This window comes from Notamacropus eugenii, chromosome 3, assembly GCF_028372415.1.
Source record: "Notamacropus eugenii isolate mMacEug1 chromosome 3, mMacEug1.pri_v2, whole genome shotgun sequence".
In the NCBI taxonomy this organism is placed as follows: domain Eukaryota; kingdom Metazoa; phylum Chordata; class Mammalia; order Diprotodontia; family Macropodidae; genus Notamacropus; species Notamacropus eugenii.
The window spans coordinates 190466297-190488419 of record NC_092874.1 but is presented as its reverse complement, the minus strand read 5'-3'; the positions used below and the strand labels follow the sequence as shown (position 1 = coordinate 190488419).

Genomic DNA, 22123 nt, shown 5'->3' with positions numbered 1-22123 from the left:
ATAGTTTCTTTCAGTACAAAATGTTCCTTCCACAAACATGGACAATATTCTGTTACCACTGTAACACTGTTACTATCCTTAGACATTTGAATAATGATGTGTTCTTCCACATGACAATCTTTTGTTCTTAAGGTGAATTGCTATTAAAATGCATAGTGACACTTGTATAGCAACCAATGGATTTTTTTGGTCAGTTACCATTATCAAAATCCCATCAAAGGAGAGAATGAATTCTTTTACAATATTTATTGCATATAACTACATTTAAAAATGAATTACAGTGAAATCCTGGAATCACAGAATATTGGAGCCAGAGGTATTATAGTTCATCTTGTCCACCTTCCTCCATATAATATGACTCTCAGGCAGACATAGATAATATAATAATTAATAATGATAACAATATTAGTAGTAGTCGTAGCAAGCATTTATATAGTTCCTTAAGTTTACAAAATACTTTATAAATATTATCTCATTTTATTATTTAGGGAACTCCAATAAAGAGTAGGAGGTTGGACTCAATGATTTTAAAGGTCCCTTCCATCTCTAAGATTTTCTGATCCTATAAACAAAACCCATATCAACAAATTTAGGGGAAGAGAAAGGTCTGTAATTTCTCAACTTGATGACACAGCAATCTGTCCATGGTCACAGAGAGAGTAAGTATTTGAGGATGGGTTTGAATCAGGTCTTCCTAATTCTAGTTGTACCACTCTATCCACTGTACTAGGTTATCTCTACTAGAATCGTCTAGAAACCCTGATCATCTGATGGGTTTCTACTGATGTAACAGAAACTACAACAGTGCTAATGGAGTTTTCTACGTGTTTTGGACCTGACTGGGGCTCCAGTTAAATCCTAAAATGACAGAGCGTGCTAAAATTCCACTTACCACATGATTCTCTAGAACTGGGAGAGGAAGGCAATAAGAACTTACTGCTGCCTTATATACACCTAAGAGAAATGCTATTACTGAGGTTTTTTAGAATTTTATGTGAGATTGAATATAAATTCCTTCCTTTCTATTAAGATCTCTGGAGACTTTAAAATCCATAATGACACAGGTTGCTGGCAGATTTATACTAACAATTTTGGCACCTGATACAAGCACCATAAAATGTACTCAGGAAAGAAATATGACCAATTGAGGTGGGTGGAGGGAGACCTTGTGACATAAGGTCCTATAGGAAGGAGGCAGAAACCAAGGGAGGTAGCAAGTAAAGACCAGGTATGGCCAGAGGAAAGGAGGGATTATCTTTATAATTCACTGTTATGGTTAACGAGATGTTAAGCTCATTTCTTTCTATCTGCTAAAGGAGTTCAAATTGTATTTGGGCCATCTGAATTTTGCATCTCCCACCCTAATTATGGCTCAGCTTGCTAACTTCATAGGAATGAGGAAGTAGAACATCAGTATGATTTATGTGATTGCCCAACCTATTGGCTATGGCAAGTCAGTGTGTGGTGAATCAGTTAGTTTGACTGTTACAAACTACATCATATCATTTATCATCAGTACTAAAATCTGGCAATCCTGCTCAACAACCTTTAGTTTCCAGTAAACTGAACATTTTTCATATACACGTGATTTGACCTGTGGTGTCATTTCACCTCCTATGAAGCAGCTGTAGTTCAAAATAATCACTGTAATGCTTATGACTTTAACATATTCAATTATTGCAGAACTTAAATGTGCACCACAATTCTCAAAAGGTACTAACTACATACCAGTCAATGAACAGCCACAAAAAACATGCAAATTAGTTGAATGCTGTCAGTCTCTTCAAATTGACTTTGTAATAACTTCATTCATTTCAAGGTATACAGAAAATTATATTCATGTGGTCAAAGTGAATCTGTGAGGTCTCTAGCTTTAGATAATTTTGGTAGGAGAAAAGGTAAATGAAAATCTAGGATGTGAAAAACAAATTAGCATTTTGACCAAGAAGCAATCAGTACAAAATGGCACAATGAAGGTATCTGAAAGAACATCATTTAGGGAACTCAACTCATAAGATAAAGATGCTCAAGGTAAAAGACACCTTCAAACTTTCAAAGAGGCATCAATAATTTTTATCATCATTTGGAAATTATAGTATATATGAAAATATGATCCCTCTGATGATAGTTTATTAGAGCAGGAAACTATCCTCATATATAACTTGAGGATTACAAATTCTAAGCAATTTAGTTATGTCATGTAATTAACCAGTCAACTCTTCATTGATATCCTGGGAAATGTTCCAAGTGTTCATTGCAATAGACTATGCTATTTCATTAGTGCTTAACAGAACTGAACTTCATGATTAATTTATAAATCAGGACTGGAAAAAAAAAGAATCTATTTATTACAAATTTAGGATACTTGGAAAAATATTTAATATCTTGTCACCTAATATATTCCAATGAATCTTTATCTCATACACTTATTTTTCCCCCTCAAACAGATTTTGTTTTCTTAAATACAATAAACCTAACTCTCTCCCCACCCCCATTCATATTCATATGACATTTCTCTTCATGAACATGCTGGGGATATTTATTTTCTTAGAAAGTTCTAAATTTAGTTTGTGTTAAGAAAATGACAAAAAGATAGGATCATTTTTTTCCTATAGAAAAAGGAGAAAATCTGTTCAACTCTACCTCTTTAGAGAAAACCCATCAATTCCTCAATACTTTTTTTTACCTTAATCTCATCACACTGGAAAAGATGAAGATCTGGTTTGCTCTGAGCTGGTTCTTTGCATATTAAAGCAAGAATTGAATCATAGTTGCATGCATTCATCATGGCTTGGCAGTGCTGAATTGTGTTTAAAGGGAAATTCTCCAGTTCATTCTATAGATAAGATGAAAACATAAATTAACTTGCTATTAGGTATAATATTTCTATAATCAATGAATTAAGTATTTATTAAGCATCTGCTAAGTACCAGGCACTGTTCTAAGTGCTAGTGATACAAATACAAAAGTAACACATTCCTTGCCCTCAAGAATTTGAAAGCAACCCAATTGTCCAGGGCAATCCCCTCATTTTACAGATGATCTAAATAGAGGCACAAGGAATTTAAGTGACTGGCTCAAGGTCACACAGATAGTAAGAGACAGAGCCAGGATTCAAAAACCCAGTCCTACGACTCCAAGTCTATCAGTCTTTCAACTCTTTCCATCCACCATGGCTTTCTAAGCTGTGTGTCACTCTCTGGAACTTGTCTACTCTAGAAATATGCCAGTTCACCGTTGCTGTTTAGTCCTTTTAGTTGTCTCTGACTCTTCATGACCACATTTGGGGTTTTCTTGGTAAAGATGCTGGAGGGATTTTACCATTTCCTTCCATAGCTCATTTTTTACAGATGAGGAAATTGAGGCAAACTGTGCTGAGTGACTTGCCCAGGGTCCCACAGCTAAGTAGAGTCTAGAATTTGACTTGAACTCAATTAGATGAATCTTCCTGACTTTACCCAGCACTCTATCCACTGAACTACTAAGCTGCCCCAAACAACTTCATTAGTCATTTTAAATTGTGTAAATACTTTTTATTATGAACTCTGGCAAATAACTTAATGCTAAAAATTGGCAGGTACTATAGAAAACAGCATAAGAAAAAAAAGAGGTAAAAGGATGGAGGAGAATGAAGAGACAGGGAAAGGAACGTACATGAAAGCAATAGATTATAGTTTTAATTAACTGAGAGAATAATGAATTTGGGAATGCCATGAGGATATGGAACTGCTGATAATACAAGGAAAGGTCATCTATAACAGAATCTTTCTGCAGGTTGCACTGTTTTTCTCTGACTGTATAATATTCTCTCTCTCGCTCCTTTTTTATCCTCTCTCTCTCTCTCTCTCTCTCTCTCTCTCTCTCTCTCTCTCTCTCTCTCTCTCTCTCTGTCTCTGTCTCTGTCTGTCTCTCTCTCTCTCTCTCACCCTTCTCCTTTTTTTCTGCTTTTATCTCTTCTCTCTCTCTCCCTCCTTCTCTCTATTCATCCCTCCCTCCCACCTCTCTTTTCATCCCTCTATATACCATTCTCTTGAAAACGAACATATACCAAATGTGACATCTTGTTCTCAGAATACTCAATCATTTGTACTCTTTTGAGATTAAAGATGGAACTGTGCCAGTTTGGGGAAGAACTATGAATACACACTCCCACAATGTTAGTCTACTCAATGAAAACAAATAATACTGTCATTAAGACAAATCTATACTTTGCAAGAAATACATTGAGAATGAATTCCTCTTTAAAGACAAGGTTAAAAACGCCAAGATTATAGGAGTTCTTGATAATATTCCCAGTGGGAAACACACAAAAACTTTAGAAAGCTGAACCAATAAGTCAGCTGTTTCTTAAAGCTTTTAATCATTCTGTTAACAAGCAGAATATTGCATTAACTAAGCAACAATTAAGATGCTTTATCCTATGTACATGGGCTTCTATTACAGATATATGCAATTATGTATTAAAGAGCTACATGGAAACTTGAGATTCTGTTTAAATATATGAAAACTCATTTTCAAGTATCACTTGAAGATTTGATAACAAGCAATGCTGACAATTATAACACTATATTTACATGGTACAATGCATAAAATTAATTCAACTCATAAATTTTTCTGATTCCTACACTGGGACATAATTTTGCCCATGTTAAAATAAAAAGTATGACAGTAAGATTACTCCTATTAAAGAAAAACAAAAGGAAAAAAAAGAGTACCAATGAACAATTTTAAAAATCAACAGAAGACAGTAGAAAGAACTTCAGAAGGGACATAGACATTCAGTCTGGTGATGAAACTACCATGTTAATATAAAAAAGAAACCAAGATTTACATTGTGGGGCCAAAGCTCAATGTACATAGAGAAGTTCAGTTTCATATGCCATCCTTTTTTAATTTTTTTCTTGTAAATTAAAATGTTTACATTTATTGATATTGTTAAAGTTCATAATAAAAATATTGCTAAAGCAAAATAAAAATTTCTAATATTAGAGTACGCTGTAAGAAATGAAGATTTCTTATTTCAAAGAACAGGAAAAAAAACTCTATCCTTATGTTAGCCAGTCAGTCAGTCAACAAACATTTAAATAAACCTACAAAATGCCAGGCACTGTACTAAGTGCTAGAGATTAAAAAAAAAAAAAGGCAAAAAGACAGCCCATGCTCTCAAAGAGCTCACAATCTAATGGGAAACAGAAGATGCAAACAATGACTTATAGTCAAGCTATCTACAGGGCAAACAGGACATAAAAAACAGAGCGAAAGTACTAGAAATAGGATGGATTAGAAAAGACTCGTAGGAGAAGGTGGGATATTTAGGTGGAACTTGAACGAAGCTAGAGCACTTAAGGCACAGATGAGAAAGGAGCATTCTAGGCATGAAGGACAAAAAGGAATTTACTCTCAGTAATAATTTACTTTAAAAACAAAGCAGATATTTTAAATCATTTCATTTGGCTAAAACCAAATTTTATGAGTTCTTTTCCATTATTTGAATGATTCAATCTTCCATTTATTGAATCATCTTCCATTTCATAATAAATCTGACCTATTGGAATTCCCAGACGACTTAGGATAATGACAAGGGTGTGATTTGCAAAGCTTACCTTTGTCTCCACATCTATCAGACTCACAGCTCTGTCATCAACTTGGAGAAGCATATCCTGAGTCCAGACTTTGCCCTTGGCATCCAGCAGTTTCAGCTTTCTTATTCCATCTTCTATAGTTATCATAGCCTCTTTCCGATCCAGAACAAAAGTAGTCAGGTGCTGATGATTAGAATATACATTAAAAAGATACCAAATGCAACATGACATATTGCTATTTTCTACAACAAATGAATAAGCTAATTACAGTAGAGAAATATATAAAAACAATAGTACAGTTTTGGCTCTAATATTTTAATTCTTACTAATCTAGAATCTTTCATAATGCTATTTATCAAAGGGCAACCAATTCTACCTATTTGTTGGGATAAGTATGTTACATTAGGGTTTCAATTAAAAGGAAATGATTTGCCCCATTATATTTCTAATGCTGTACAATAATATACCACACCTTAAGGAGGATTTACCATATCAATATCACATTTGAACAAAACAACTGTTCCAATTTCCTTTTTGGAAGAGTTGATACCTTGTCTTCTTTCAAACACACGTTTTTAGAAGTCTAGAGTTAGGGATTTCATTAATTTGGGCAACTAGCAATTGTGGAACCTCCCTACAACAATGCAGATCAGCAACTTTCCTTATGTTAAAATTTTAAAGAGTTGTCTTGGGGCACAGAGGAGAGTCACTTGCTCATATTCATACACCCATTAGGTGTTAAGATGAGTATTTGAACCCCACCCCTCCTCGTCCTTTTCTATTATGCCAGGGCTGCCTCTCTACAATTATTTAAATACCTTCACTACAATTCAATGACAATAAGAATTCCATTTGATAGCTTCAACATTAAAGATTACTATCATCTGGGATATATGAAAAGTATCAGTGCCAGTCAGTATCTGTGATAAAAGCACACTTATAGTTTTTGAACAATCATCAGAAGTTACTTGCTGGAAAAGGAAATTCTTCCAGCACTTAAGGGTATGACCCTAAAGATGCTAACATTTGAGTTTATGTAGAAAAAACTAAATAAGCCATATCTCCTTTTTAAGCATTTTCTATTATAAACAAAGGGAATCTAAACAGAATTTAATTAATGACCCCTATACTCCTCAAAAAAAAAAAAAAAAGGCTTGAAAGAGACCAGTTAAATCATCAAATTACAAAGTAAAAGCATTTGACTAAATAGAGTAGGCAGAGATAGCTTGGGGGTATTTCCAGAAATAAAACAACTTCACCTAAAGAAACTACTATTGGTTCAATTTCAAAAAATATTCTATAATGCAAAAATATAAAGAAGGTTATATTATGTGATATATAGAATGAGGCTGATGGTTTACATCACCTCAGAATGACATGGATTGCTGGGGATGGAAGCTCAATTCCATGTGGACAGTCTCGGGCGGGTAAAGGTGGGAACTTCTAAATCTTAGAGTTCTCATGAGGCCCCCTATAAACACCAGGGAATCGAGGAGTGAGACCGAGCAATCTCGTGTACTTCCGCCTCTTCCCGTGAGAAACGTGATGGGAGGAGCATCCCCCTCGAGACTGTCCTGGATCTGGGCACACCTATTGTTATCTAACAGGCATGGTATTCAGGTGCAAACTATGCGGCAGGAGAGCTTAAGTAGGGTCAGGAAAGCCCGAAGGCGCTCTTAGCGCGGAGGGGCCCTGACAGACAGAAGGCCTCTCCTCCCTTTTCCTCTCTTCGCTCTCCCCTCCCCCTCTCTCCCCACTTACACTTCTGCTTCCAATCTCTTATTATAAGATCTTTGCCTCCTTGGGAGATTTTCTCTCTCCCTCCTAAGGAAGAATTCCCCCTGCACTTGTAACCAGGACCCTGAATAAAGCTTAACCCTTGTTCGACTCTGGAAAGTCTCTTCTCTCATACGTTTATCCGGTTTGGCCAGCCGAAGACCTGCGATACAGGTAAGGTAAGACTCGGGTAGCCCTCAGGCCTCTAGGCCTGGCAATGGATCTATGATTTGCATTCATTCTTTACTGAAATACATTGGACTGACCAAGAATTTTCATGTCTAGAAAAAGGATAATATAGGTTGAAGGAAGGAAAACATCTTACTTCAACACGATACTGAGTTGTATCTGACATGCTGCTGATGCTATCTCTGGCATAATTCTTCCGTTGTTCTGAAAGAAATGAAAAAGACATTATTTATTCACTCCCAGTCTATGGTTCATATCACAAGATCTGCTCTAAAACAAGTCTGCTTCACATGTAAATACAATAAATGACAAGTCACCATTGTATTTGTGTAAGGGAAGACACGTGTTATTTACATGAAATCTTGGAGCCACGAAAAAAGCAATTATTGTACAGCATAAGAATGTCCAGAATCCAGGAGGTTAATGATATTTTAAAGGGCACCAAAAATAATTTAATCTAAATAGACAGCTATAATGTCATAAAGGGATACAGGCTAGTTTGATATTTCTTCTATCTTTATGTCAAAATCATGAGTGAGCTAGAGAAAACTCAAAAAATGCGTCATATATACTATGTTACATGAATTGAGTAAAATTATCACTATTTTAAAAATCACTATAAATCACTTCCTAAGATACAAAATGGGGGCTAGAGATTTAAAATGGGATTAAACTGCAAAATCTCATTAAACATTCAAAATACACACAGACTATACGAAAGTAAGTGATTGAAGGTAGTAAAAATAAACTCAGTTAAGAAAATCCAGAAAACAAGAGAAGTGGAAATATTTGTTCTAAGCTACTTAAAAAGCAAACAGGCATTTCTCATTCTCTGTTATTATACAATGCTGCAAAATCAAAAATGCCATTAAATAAATATAAAAATATGACAGGGATATTTAGTGCTGGTTACTTCTAAAGAATAAATGATCTAACGATTGGTAAATATATTCAATGGCCATATTACTCATATTTAAATTGATCAATTTTTCATATTCTTCCTAAATCTTCAAAACATTTTTTCCAAATATAAACTACAATATAATTATAGCAAGAGCATCACATCCTTTTCTCACTTGATAATAATGATGATGGTTAACATTTATATAGCGCCTACTTTGTGCCAAGTACCATACTAAGTGCTTTACAACTGTTATCTCATTTGATCCTCACAACAACCCTGTGAGGTAGGTAGTTATTCACCCCATTCTACAAATGAGGAAACTGAGGCAAGGAGAGGTTAAGTGACTTGCCCAGGGTCACAGAGCTAATTGTGTAGTGCTGCATTTGAACTCAGGTCTTCCTGACTCCAGACCCCAGTGCTCTGTGCACTGTGCACCACCTAACTGCCCCTAAGATAAGCGACAAGAGACCTTCTTTCTATCTTTTCTTTTTTAGGTAAAATGAGATATTTGCAAAGCACCTTTCAAACCCTGAAGTGCTATGTAAATGTTAGCTATGATAATTAGCAGCAGTAATAGTACAAGAAGTGGAAAAGGTGTGTTGAAAATAAACGTAAACAAGTATAAAATGATAAAAGTGATACATACTCAGAGTAGTAATATTTAGAATGAAAAATAACCTAAGATGTTACTTCATTATTAAGAGCAGATGAAAGGATCAGATTTAGAAGTGTTAGGGCTCTCGGAGGTCATTGGGGTCTACCATCTCTTTCCACAGCTAAGGAACTGAGGCCTAGGGCAAAGAAAGGCCAAATTTGCCCAAGGTCACAAGTAGGAGAGTGGTAGGGGCAGGATTTGAATTCAGATCTTTGGACTCCAACTCCAGGTCCAAATAACTATTAGCAATTGACTTAGGCTTTGTAATTGCTTTTTCAAAAACAGAAAAAAAAATCCCTGCAAACTCATGCATTTAGGATGAAACAGTGCTTATTATTTAAATCCCACAAATTTGAGGTTTCGTAAACAGATATACTAACGATTGCCTTGAAAATGAATAATTTATTCTATTTTTGCTTTTGCAGCATATCAAATGCTTGTAAGATCAGACACACCACAAAGCTCAGTGTTTGCTACCTTTCTTTTTTTGTTTGGATGATGATCTGAAGAAGTATAATCCATCTTGCCCTGATGAAACAAGGTAATTAAAAAGAAATGCCTGTTCAACTTCTAAAATTTTCATTCCAAAATGTCACAGCACATTGTATAGTTAGGTCCCACATACTGAGGATAACCTAGATTTGTCCTGATTTTAACTTGGACTCCATTGTGAATAGCATTTCACAATATAATTGCATTTTAAGGGATAAATACTATAATTCACTATTTGAAATATTGTCTCGTTATCCAGGATCAATTGGGCAGCTATCCTGGGACTAACACCCTGATGACATATAAACCCATTCTAGCAATGTCGCCCCTGAATATTCAGCCATGATGTTGTCAGGATGTGGCAGCCTCTGGGTGTTCAGCTCATTAAATATGTCATACACATGGGATCACCAAATAGAACAAGCACAAGGTCAAAGATAAGGACACATTTTGTTTTCACAGTTCCCATCACATTGCAGCAGTAACTCTGAACAAGAAAAAAATTAAGTACTTTCTAATTGTTTCTACACGAAAACCAAGCCATACTAATATTCATACAAGCTTCATAACTCAGTGAAATATATACTTCATAGAAAAAATGGAAGATTAACTATTTGAAAATAATGATATAATGATGTTGATGATTCCCCATCTAATATCCCAAGTGAAAATTTAATGTGAGCTTTTTTTAAACCTACTCCCTCAGTCTAAATAAAATGCTAGATTTAAGTCAGGAAGTCCTGGGTTTGAATCCTGACTCCAACACTTATTATATCAACATGCGTAAACATGGACAAATCACTTAAATCCTGGCTACATCAGGTTCCACATCTGTAAAATAAGGATAAAAATACCTATAGTATCTACAGCACCAAGTTGTCATCAGACTCAAATGAGAAAACCTATGCAAAGTGATTTGCAAATTTTAAAATGCTTCTAGAAATACCAATTATTGTTTTCATCACTGAAGTCCTTGCTGCTGTCATCACCATTATTTCTGTGATTCATCCACATATGAAATAAGAAGGTTTAGGAAGGCAGGATAGGATGACAAAGTTTATAAAAATGGGCAAAAAGTTTATCTTTCGCATGAATAACCTTTAAAAACAGGCACCATTTTTCCATTTATTCTGATTCTAGAAACAAGCGCAACTTTATCTTAATACACAAAGCAACGTTTAAGGAGTTCATCTGAAGTCCTGACAGGCTCTTGCAGAAAGAAAACAAAGGTATTTCTCTCTCAGAAGAACTATGCAAACACACTTGGGTAAAGTTATAAATATCAATGATGAATTCAATCAATGAATTTCCACCAAAAGAACCAGAACACTAGTAAAAGCCTCAACAAAGCCTCTTGACACAAAACTCCAGTCCTTGAAGACCCCTTTTACTTTTTCTGATATCTGTTAGTCTTTACTGATTTACAAAACACTTGTTTCAGCTGATAGGACTCTTTCAAACTTGAAGAGTGAAGAGATCAAGGTTAAATGACTTACTAAAAGACCATCGAATCAATATAGTATAAAATTTCCAGATTCCTTGACTTATAATCAGGTTAGCACTGAGTGAAATACATGCCTGTAAAACTGTTGGCACAAAACTAGGAGATCTTACAGGTCCCTACAGGTTCAGACTGTGGCCTCTGTTTCGCTTTTTTAGGTTACATGGCACAGCATATAATGAATACATTCACCTGACATTAGCTTCTGAAACCATGCAAATTCTGTGAAATGCAGCAGGATTAAAGAACATTAAAAATAAAAGAAACTGAATGAATCTAAGGAGGAAAATAGGAAAAATTTCCTATATATATATACATACAAAATGTTTTTGAAATGTAAATGAGCTAGTTTACAAAGTTGGAAAAGAAGATACTCATATAAATTTGAAATTACTTTCAAATACACCATTCAGAAATAGGAATGCATTTTTTTTAACTAATTCACAGTATCGGTGTTGATGTTCATTTGTTTTTATGAATAGAGATGACATTAAACCAACTATATTCATCCCCAAACATTCCAAAACTACCTGCTTAGAGGAATTGACAGTAATGTCATCCATCACCAATTGCTTATTAGATATTTCAGACTGGATGTTCTGTAGAAATCAACTCAACCTGTCCAAAACTGAAACCCATCATTCCCCCTCCTTCCCCACCAAAACCCATTTCTCTTCCATATTTCACTATGAATATCAAGGGTACCTATTCTTCCACTTATTCTGGTTTAAAGCTTTGGGCAGTAAACTAAACATTTGACTGCTTCCTAATACTAAATTCATGCATGATTATTCACAAGAAATAAATAAATGTATATACAAATACATATATATGTTAAAGTGAAAGCTCAAATATTAAGCATTTAAGAATCAAACATCTAAAATGTGTCTCTAATGAAACTGTGGTACAAAAAGAGTGAAAGATGTGGTCTTTGTCTTTAAAACATAAAGGAGTCTTGCACATATGAGAGAAATGTTAGACACTGTAACAATTAAATATTGAGTTTGGGCTAGATCTTAATGTATGATTAGTATAGGCACCTGCTACAGTGATAGTACAAAGCCAAAACTAAGAACAAGATATAGTGAGGAAGAAAGAAAGAACTAGAAGAAGATGGAAACTTAAGACATTAATTGGGAAGAAGTTATTTATTAGGGAAAGCCATATATTAAAGGAGGTACACACAAGAAAAGTGTATTTAATATATAGTATTATGTATAATGTACATACATTGTAAATACATGCATATTATGTATTTACATTATAGACTATGTATATATAGAATGTACATAGTACATGTGTGTGTAGATGAGAAGTGGCAAAGATGCCTAACAAATTTCAATTTGGTAGTTTGGCTACTAACCATTTTATATATTCCTGGTACCTTCATCAGAAAGAAAAGAAAAGAAGAAAAAGCTCAGACCTTTCTATAGAATTTAATGAGTGCTAGTTTTTTAACCATTTATTATTATTTTTATTAATATATATTATATATTATTATATTATATAATTATATATATTATTTAATCATTTTAAAATGGGTTAAAATTTCTTCTCCTTATAAAAACTCCATTGCAACTTAAAAGAAAAAATCAAAATTGTTAAGCAAAAAGATGCATCCAAAAGATCTCTAGGCCCTTTCCATGTCTAGAAGCTGTTGCGGGAGTAATCTCTGCTGTCGTGTTGGTGAGTCCATTGTGGACGGTCCTAATTAACTGCTCCAGCTTCTTCAGCAAGCATGACAAACAAGCCTACAGAACTGAGCCCAATAATCTCAAGGCCTGCAAGTCATTTCATTAGAATGGGCTGGTCGACCAGAAGATGGTAGGAATTGAGCTCACAGCAAGGGCATCACAGTGGCACTGAAATGAAAGGAAAGGTGGAGGAAACTCCTATAAGAGCACCATTATCAACAAAAATGCTTGAGTCACACTCAACAGAATCCGGAGCATCATCTGCAAGAACAAGCTTGGCCCACGCTGGACAGGGTCTAAGGTGCTAATGTCATGGAGGTGAAGAACTGTAGCATGGTTACTTCCCAAAGAACTGTTTTATCTATCAACACAAGAAAATCAAAGACAATGCTGCACATTGGCACAATTTATTATCGAAATGGAAGATTCTCAACTATATAGGGTTTTCTATTGCAAACAAAATAGCAAACATCAAAGTCAGTCCATTGACTGAAGACTGAATTAGAATGTAACAGCATTACTTCAATTCTCAAAAAGTGCATCCAAAATACAATCAGGAGCTTGAAATATTACACAAGAAATCTCATGACACTGTGGAAAACCCAAGTAAGGTACAGGTGAAAATGGAAAAGTTAATATCAACCATCAATAAAATTAATAACCTAGAAAATTACCATGATGGAAATGAAAATTATCAAACACTTCTTTTCCATACATGGCCTATAATCTACTTCTATGAAGGAAACGTACAAGATGGAAATACTCCATTGTTGAAGAGCTTACCCATGCTATGAACCAGAATCTCATTCTAAGCTACTCATCTATGGGATTGTACCAACCCACTATGGTTGTTGTTTTTGATGAGACATTTAGACATATTTATGGAATAAAACAAGCATTTCTGTAATAGTACAATAAAAAAAGGATTGCATATGTACCTGAAAATCTACTATGCACAACTTGTTTTTCCTTTCAAATATACAACAAAATTATCACGTAAATTTCTTTCTTTTTTCCTCCCTCGCTCTCACTCCCCAACTTGGGAGATGGCTACCATTAGACACAAATAGGTATGTATATGTAAAATTACATACTTTTATTCATCAATTCTTTCTCTGGATACAGATAGGGTCTTTCTTCATTTGTCCTTTATAGTTAATTTGGATATTTATAATATCAAAACAACTTATTTGCTCAAAGTCGTTCTTAAAACAATATTGCTGTTACTATATGCAATGTTCTCCTTGTTCTGCTCACTTGACTCTTCATCATTTTGTGCAAGTCTTTCCATGTTTTTCTAAAATCACCGAGCTCATCATTTCTTATAGCATAGTAGTAGTCCATCACAATCATGCATCACAACCTGTTTAGCCATTCCCCAATTGATGGGCATCCCTGTAACCTCTGGTCCTTTGCCACCACAAAGGCACCTGCCCCAAATATTTTAGAACTCATGGGTTCTTTTCCTTTCTACCTAATTCCCTTTGGAAATAACCCTATTCAAAAGGCATAGGTAGTTTAATATTTCTTTGAGCATAAGTCCAGATTGCTCTCCAAAACGGCTGGATCAGTTCACAACCAACAACGAATGTGTTTAATTTTTCTACATCCCGCTCAACATTTGTCACTTTGCTCTTCTATCATTTTAGCCAATCTGGTAGGTATAAAATGATATCTGAAGGTTGTTTATTTTGCATTTCTCTAATCAGTAATAATTTATAGTCATATGAAAAAGTAACAGCCGTATATTGAGAACAGCAGACTTGACATGGAAAACATGCTACTTGAAATTGGACATTGAGCACTATAATTTTTCCAAAACCATTTCATTTTTAAGACCAAACTTCCAAAACCAGAATGAACCTTTCTCTCCTCATAAAAACATGCCAGCTCTGGCTAATGTATGCCATTGCTGACTCAACCATTTCCCTCCAGGGTCACAGCTCTACTTCTTTCCTCACTTGCAGAATGAGTTGCTTCAATTCCACCTTATAAATCTGTTAATACCACTCTATTGCTAATTTTTTACAAGGCAGCTAGGTAGTACAGGGGCCGGAGTTAAGACTTCTTTTACTAAGTTCAAATCCTGCCTCAGACACTTGGTAACTGTGACAGCAGGAAAGTCATTTAATCCTGTTTGCCTCAGTTTCCTTATCTGCACAATGAGCTGGAGAAGGAAAAGTCAAAATACTTCAGTACCTTTGCCAAGAAAACTCCAAATAGGGCCACAAAGAGTTGGACAGGACTGAAAAACGGCTCAACAACAATAAATTACTACCTTTTTAAAGGTGATGTTAGACATCCATTCAGTACAACTATAATCCTTTTTATTTGACAAAAACTACGAGGAAAACTAGTCATGTATCTGACAGAAAAGACTTGGATCAACACACATTTCAATAATAAGTTCCAAATGGATGCTCAACCTAAATATAAAATAATTGTTTAAAAAAATAACACAGGCAATCAGGAGAATGGAAGGAGACACCTTTCATATTTATATGTAGGAGTATTCTCAACCAAAGGCTAAAGGTGTTCATAAAAGATAAAATAAATTGTTTGAATTATATAAAATTAAAAAGCATTTGCACCAACAAAACCAAGAGAGGCTAGATTGGGAAGTTCAATCAAATAACTAAGAATAAAAATTACTATAGGGAACTGATGTAAAAATATGACACTAGAGACCATTTTGTAAAGCTGAGTGATCAAAATTACAGCATATCACAAGAAGAAATGAAAGCGATAGCAACACTGGTTTCATTTCACATTAAACTGTCAAATACGATAAAACAAAAACCAGCAATAGTGAACAAGCTATGGGAAGACAGGAACACTAATACTGGCTGGTGGAGCTTTGTACTGGTCCAACCATTCCAACATGCAATTTTCAAGAAGAGTCACTAAATTGGGAAAGAATTTTTGCAACTAGTGTCTGTGATAAAGGCCTCATTTCTAAAACATATAGAGAATTGAGTCAAACGTACAAGGACACAAGTCATTCCCCAATTGATAAATGGTCAAAGGATACGAACAGGCAGTTTTCAGAGGAAGAAATTAAAACTATCTATAGTCATATGAAAAACTGCTCTAAATCACTATTGATTAGAGAGATGCAAATCAAAACAACTCTGAGGTACCTCATCACACCTATCAGGTTGGCTAACATGACAAAACAGGAAAGCAATAAATGTTGGAGAAGATGTGGGAGAGTTGGAACACTAATTCATTGTTAGTGGAGCTGTGAGCTGATACAATCATTCTGGAGAGCAATTTGGAACTATGCCCAAAGGGCTTAAAAAATGTGCATACCCTTTCACTCGGCAATATTGTTTCTAGGACAGTATCCCAAAGAGATATAAAATGGGAAAGTGTCTCACGTGTACAAAAATATTTATAGCAGCTCTCTTTGTGGTGGTCAAAAACCGGAAATCAAAGGGATAAACTGGGGAATGGCTGAACAAGTTGTAGTATATGAATGCAATGGAATACTACTGGGCTATAAGAAATGATGAACAGGAAGACTTCAGAGAGGCCTGGAAAGACTTACATGAACTGATGCTAAGTGAAAGGAGCAGAACCAGGAGATCATGGTACACAGTAACAACCACAATGTGCAAGGAATTTTTCTGGTAGACTTAGTCCTTCATAGCAATGCAAGGACCTAAAAAATTCCCAATGGACTCTTGAGGCAAAATGCCTTCCATATCCAGAGACAGAACTATGGAATTCAATTGCAAAATGAAGCAGACCTTTCTCTCGTGTTATGTTTTGTTTTGGTTTTTTTATGGTTTCTCCCATTCATTTTAACTCTTCTATGCAACATGATTAAGGTGAAAATGTATTTAATAGGAATGTATGTGTAGAACTTATATACACCATCTCAGGGAGGGAGTGGGGGGGGGGGAGGAAAGGGAAGGAGGGTGAAAAAAATCTAAGATATATAGAAGTGATTGTAGAAAACTGAAAAAAAAATAATTTTTAAAAGAAAGAGTCACTAAATTAGTTGAACCCTTGGACCCAGCCTAGTAGTAAGCATATAACAAAATAAGGCAAAAAACAGATGGGATAGAAAACACTTATTGTGGTAGAAACAACAAATCTGAGGAATTCAAAGAAACCAGGGAAAAGTTATATGAAGTTGTTGTGGTTGGGATTTGTCCTTTGTTCTTGAACTGGATCATGACATCAAGAAGGTGATGCCATGACTTGCAAAAGAACTGAATTTAAGTGAGGGAGGGATGGGCAAAGTCACCAGCCTCACTTTCTCCTCCAGAACCATCTGGGTCCAGTGGTCAAATATAAATCAGAAAAACTGGAGATTGTTGGGAGACTTCAGCCTTTTAAAGCTAGAGTTTGTCCAAGTTTTCTTTCTTAAAGATCATGCCTTAAACCCAATTCACTCTGGTTTTCATGGATTGGCCAACAATAGGTCCCTATTCAAGCACCACTTAATGGTTATTATTTGAGCCCTGATGGCTCAGAGTGACAATAAATAGTAATTGTTTCTCTTTTGGCTAGAAACCCTCAGCTTCTTCCCTTACCAATTTGATTTTTTTTTTTCTTTTGGATTAAAAGGGCCATCCCTTGGCTCACTTATTAACTAGCACAAATCACTGAATGGGCACTGCCTCAGTCAAAGGGAGAACTGGGAAAGAGTTGTATGAAGTTATAAAAGTAATAAAGTTATTATTCATAAAAAGTTATTACTTATAAAAGTTATAAAGTAAAGAAAGCAGAATTAAGAAATATGTTGCAGAAAGAAACATGTATTTCACTGCACAATCATCATACCCTATTGTTTGGGGGTAGGGGGTGCAGTTACAGGCCAAAAACTGGTTTATAACCTTTCGTCGCATCGCATGGTATAACTTTGTTCATCATGTAGCTTAAAAGGTAAACAGAACAGCAATGTATTCACCAGTGACAAATGGATATGCATTTATCTCTCACTCATTGTGAGCCAGGAGCCTAGAATTCTCAGCACATGCTCACTGTCAGTATATTTCCAAAAGCTGACATGCATGGTTTGTTTACAAGGCTACAGTACTAAGAGTATTGTCACTCAACTCAATGAAGAGCTGCAGGCACAAGGCGAGTGGGTGGGCAAGCAAAGCTGCCATGAGTAAGTGAGGTGATATGGTAAGACTTGCATCTTCCCAATTTTAACATAGATTTACAAGTACATCCTAATTTTGCACCAAAGACAGTTTGGTACAAAATGAGTTTTAAGTAATATTGGCACAAATTAAAAAAGAAAAAGAAGCTTCACATAATGGTTGCTTCCTTTGGCCAAAAAAAACGACATAAAAGCTGCAATGATTATATGGTAAAATATGGTACTAAAGGAAATAAAAATTCATATTAAGGTAAATAATTGATCTTGATTTCAGAATACTGATGAAACTTTTTTTTCCTCCCCGTAGAAAACTGAGGGGTACTGGGTATGGAATAGTAAGTTAACAGTGTGTCAGTTGTATTTGTTTAACTTTTTGATACAAAGGGGAGGGGAAGGGCAGAGATACACGTATTAGGCAAATGCTGTAAAAGAAAAAAGCAGCAATAATTTTTTAAAAAAGGGACAAATATCATAAAGCTCTCCAATGGTTGTCATCCCCTGGGTCAGTGCCATCCAGGGGAGCTGGAAGTTGATTGTAATGAAGTGAACCTGTTCACCTAGGGGTACCACCCCTAACTTTGTCTAATAAAGTCAAACTGCCCAGCCTATTTAAAAAAAAAAAAAAAAGGTCGGACAGCATATTCAGCATTCCACCTATGTATCCTATTTCCTTGAAAGGAATATTATATATATATATATATATATATATATATATATATATATATATATTTCACCATAAATCCCCAGCTATCACTACATCAATCTGAATTGGGCACCTTTTAGGATACTTTTTGTTTACATTACTGTGGTCTCTCTTGCCTTGATTGTTTTGCTGTATCTTTTCATGCACATTTTCCCAAGTTTTGGTGAATTCTATATGTTTTTTATATCATATGGAATAATGGCATTTTAATACATAAATATTTCATATTTTACTCAGCAATTCCCTAATCAGTGGTAACCAACTTTGCTTCTAATTTTTTACAACTACAAACAGTATTGCAATGGAAATTTTGGTATATGTGGGACCTTTCCATCTATATTTGGACTCCTTGGGTTATATATTGGGTCAATCTATATGCTGGACAAAAGGGTATGAACACTCTAATCATTTTTCTATCATACTTCTAAACTATTTTCCAAAATGCATGGACCAGTTTACAGTTTAATCAATAGTGTTTTTTGTTTTTTTTTACTATTTTCATCCTTAATCATCTTTGCTAATTAATGGATATAAGACAGAATCTCAGAGTTGCTTAAATATTCATTTACTTAATTATTATTTGAAGGATTTTTCCCATGTGATTTACATGTTTTTCTTAGAAAATTATCCATTCATATCTTAAGAGTAATATCTATTTTTGAATGGTGGTTTATCAGTTCTCTATACATAAGAAACAAGGCAGGTAGGTGGCACAATAGATAGAACATTGGGCTTGGAATCAGAAAGACTCATCTTTCCCGAGTTCAAATCTGGCCTCAGACACTTACTAGCTGTGTGACTCTGGGCAAGTCACTTAATCCTATTTGCATCAGTTTCCTCATCTGTAAAATGAAAAAGGAAATGACAAACACTACAGTATCTTTGCCAAAGAAACACTAAATGTTGTCACAAAGAGTTGGATATGACTGAAACAACTCAATAATATATATATTGAATATCTGACATTTATTAGAGATGTTTCATGCAAATATTTTTCTATTAAAGAGTTTCTCTTCTTAGAAGAGAAGTCCTAACTGCATGTGTTTAATTTGTGCAAAATCTTTTAAATTTTATGTAGCCAAAACTATGTTTAATTTGTATGACTATTTATATGTCTTGTTTGGTTAAGAATTCTCTGTTAATAGTTGTGAATAGTCTTTCTTTCCATCCTCCTTTAATTTTTCAGTAGTGTGATGACCATTTACATTTAGGATAAGCATCCATTTTGACTTTATTGTGATAAGTTGCTGGTGCAAACCTGTCTTCTCTCAGAGTACTTTACATTTTTCCCAATAGAACTTCTCTCTCATGTATAAAGTGTTTTCTGCAGCAGAACTTATAAAATAGGGATTATTGTCCCTAATATTTGTCTTCTTGGGAAAACTGAACATTGGACAACTATTTTTCTGGATCTTGCTTTTCTAATCTGTTTCACATTTAAAATTTATTTTTAAAAAATGTTATGGTCTCATATGTCCCCGACAAAGGTTGCTCTGATGTATGGTCCTTGGCTGTACATGTTCCTTCCACATCTACCTACCACATATGAGTCCTAGGAACATATTCAAAACGATTTTCCTAACTTTAAAATGGCCAAAAATGATTTATGAAAAGGATAGAACAATGGCTAAAATGGTAGCTGGGGAATTTATGGATCTCATTTCTATATTTTTACTTCCTCTAATAATACAGATTATTCATAGGGATAAGAATTAGCAACAAAAACAAGAATAATGTTTGTTAAAGAAGAATTTCTTATTTGGATTTTCTGGATATAGTTACTGACTTCAAAATTCCTAATTCTAGAAGGTCATGTTGTAAGTACTAACTATAACATCATTTTTCTGAAAGTCATTTTTCTAGCAACTTCTGCTATGTACAACATAACTGAGTAACTACCCTAAAAAGAAAAGAAAAATTAAGACTTGTAATAAAATAGATGCCACAAGGTTCATGTGCTTCAATCATAGGATATCTCCTCAATCACTAACTCAGAGATAATATTTGCTTTTGTTTTATATACAATTTTCTGCAAAATTCATTATTTGGTTTTCTGCCAACAGCAGAGAATTTTAAAAGCTATAGAATGTGGGAAATGGTGCTGCAAAGAGCAGACACGTTGATTTTAAGGAAAAGGGAGCTGAGTTTGAAGGACTATACTAATAAACAGACAGTAAAAAAACCCAACATAACACTTTGGGGCTATTGAGCTTGAGGGCCAGTAGTCCCATAAACTTCAGCAGCTCTGGAGCCATCACAGTATTACTGGGACTACATTCTAGGAAGGTACATTCAAGTATCTTCATAGTACTTTGTACCTTTTTTATGATGTATCACACCCTCTCTTATATTAATCATATGAGTACGCATCATTTCCTCTATTAAATTATAAATTCTTTAAGATTCGGAGCTGTCTTCATCTTTATATACCCTGGGGCACCTATAACAAAGTGTATTTCATTTAATACATGGTTAACATACATTTAATTAAATTTCTATTCATCAGGATAGCCTTAAGTCATCAAGAAAAGGTTATGTTTGGTATGTTCTATCTAAGAAGGCAGAGAGCTGTTTAATGGATTTTAGAAGTATTTCTACTAGAGTTGGTTAATACTTTTAAAGTTTTGGTTTTTCAGTTACATTGAAAGTTCATTTATGTGATGATTGCCCAATGGTGCTAGATAAATGAGGTATTACTACATTAAGACAGGTTATGCCCAACAAATAAATTATGCTTAGTCTAGATATGAAATCTGGGCTGTAAAACTGTCTATTTCAGATTCTGATGCTATTTGACTAGAAAGCACCATTAGGAAAAAGGAATTAATGTAACATCTACTGGAACAGTCTATTTCTTTCAAGGCTCTGCTCTAATGAACAAAAAATGGTAAGAAAAGAAAGAAAAATGGAAAATGCAGGGAAGGGAAGGGAAGGGGAGGGGAGGGGAGTGGAGGGAAGGGGAGTGGAGGGAAGGGGAGTGGAGGGAAGGAAAGGGGAGGGAAGGGAAGGGGAGGGGAGGGGAGGGAAGGGAAGGGAAGGAAAGGGGAGTGAAGAGAAGGGGAGGGAAGAGAAGGGGAGGGGAGGGGAGGGGAGGGGAGGGAAGGAAAGGGGAGGGAAGGGAAGGGAAGGGGAGGGGAGGGAAGGGAAGGGAAGGAAAGGGGAGGGAAGAGAAGGGGAGGGGAGGGAAGGAAAGGGGAGGGAAGGGAAGGGGAGGAGAGGGGAGGGAAGGGGAGGGAAAGAAAATCAGACACAGCATTTAAGTGAAGAGCTAAATGAAACTCATCTAAAGAGAATGATATGGAATTTCTCTATATGCTCTCTTTTATTATGACTTTGGTTACCGCCTTAGCTGAAATCCTTATCAAGTGTCACCTACACTAAAATGTCCCAACCAATCTACCTGTCCCCCATTCCAATCTTTCCTGACACAGCAGCCAAAATGACTTTTTCTTAGTCACATATCTGACCACGTCACTCCCCTACTCAATCAACTCTTTTGGCTCCCTAT

At 35.2% G+C, this 22123-nt stretch overlaps 1 protein-coding gene and 1 pseudogene across 10 annotated transcripts in view; one reads left to right on the top strand and one right to left on the bottom strand.

Annotated features, from left to right (window-relative positions):
• The window catches only part of EPS8 (EGFR pathway substrate 8, signaling adaptor), a 249963-nt gene that overhangs the window by 69270 nt on the left and 158570 nt on the right, over window positions 1-22123 (bottom strand). For all 10 annotated transcript variants that reach the window (XM_072653631.1, XM_072653640.1, XM_072653636.1 and 7 more), the window contains 3 exons: window positions 7684-7751; window positions 5604-5765; window positions 2687-2836 (listed from right to left, as the gene is read on the bottom strand). In XM_072653631.1, the coding sequence (XP_072509732.1) occupies window positions 2687-2836; window positions 5604-5765; window positions 7684-7751 (380 nt within the window). The remainder of the gene's footprint in view (window positions 1-2686; window positions 2837-5603; window positions 5766-7683; window positions 7752-22123) is intronic.
• Window positions 13016-13769, top strand: LOC140533641 (cyclin-dependent kinase 2-interacting protein-like; annotated as a pseudogene).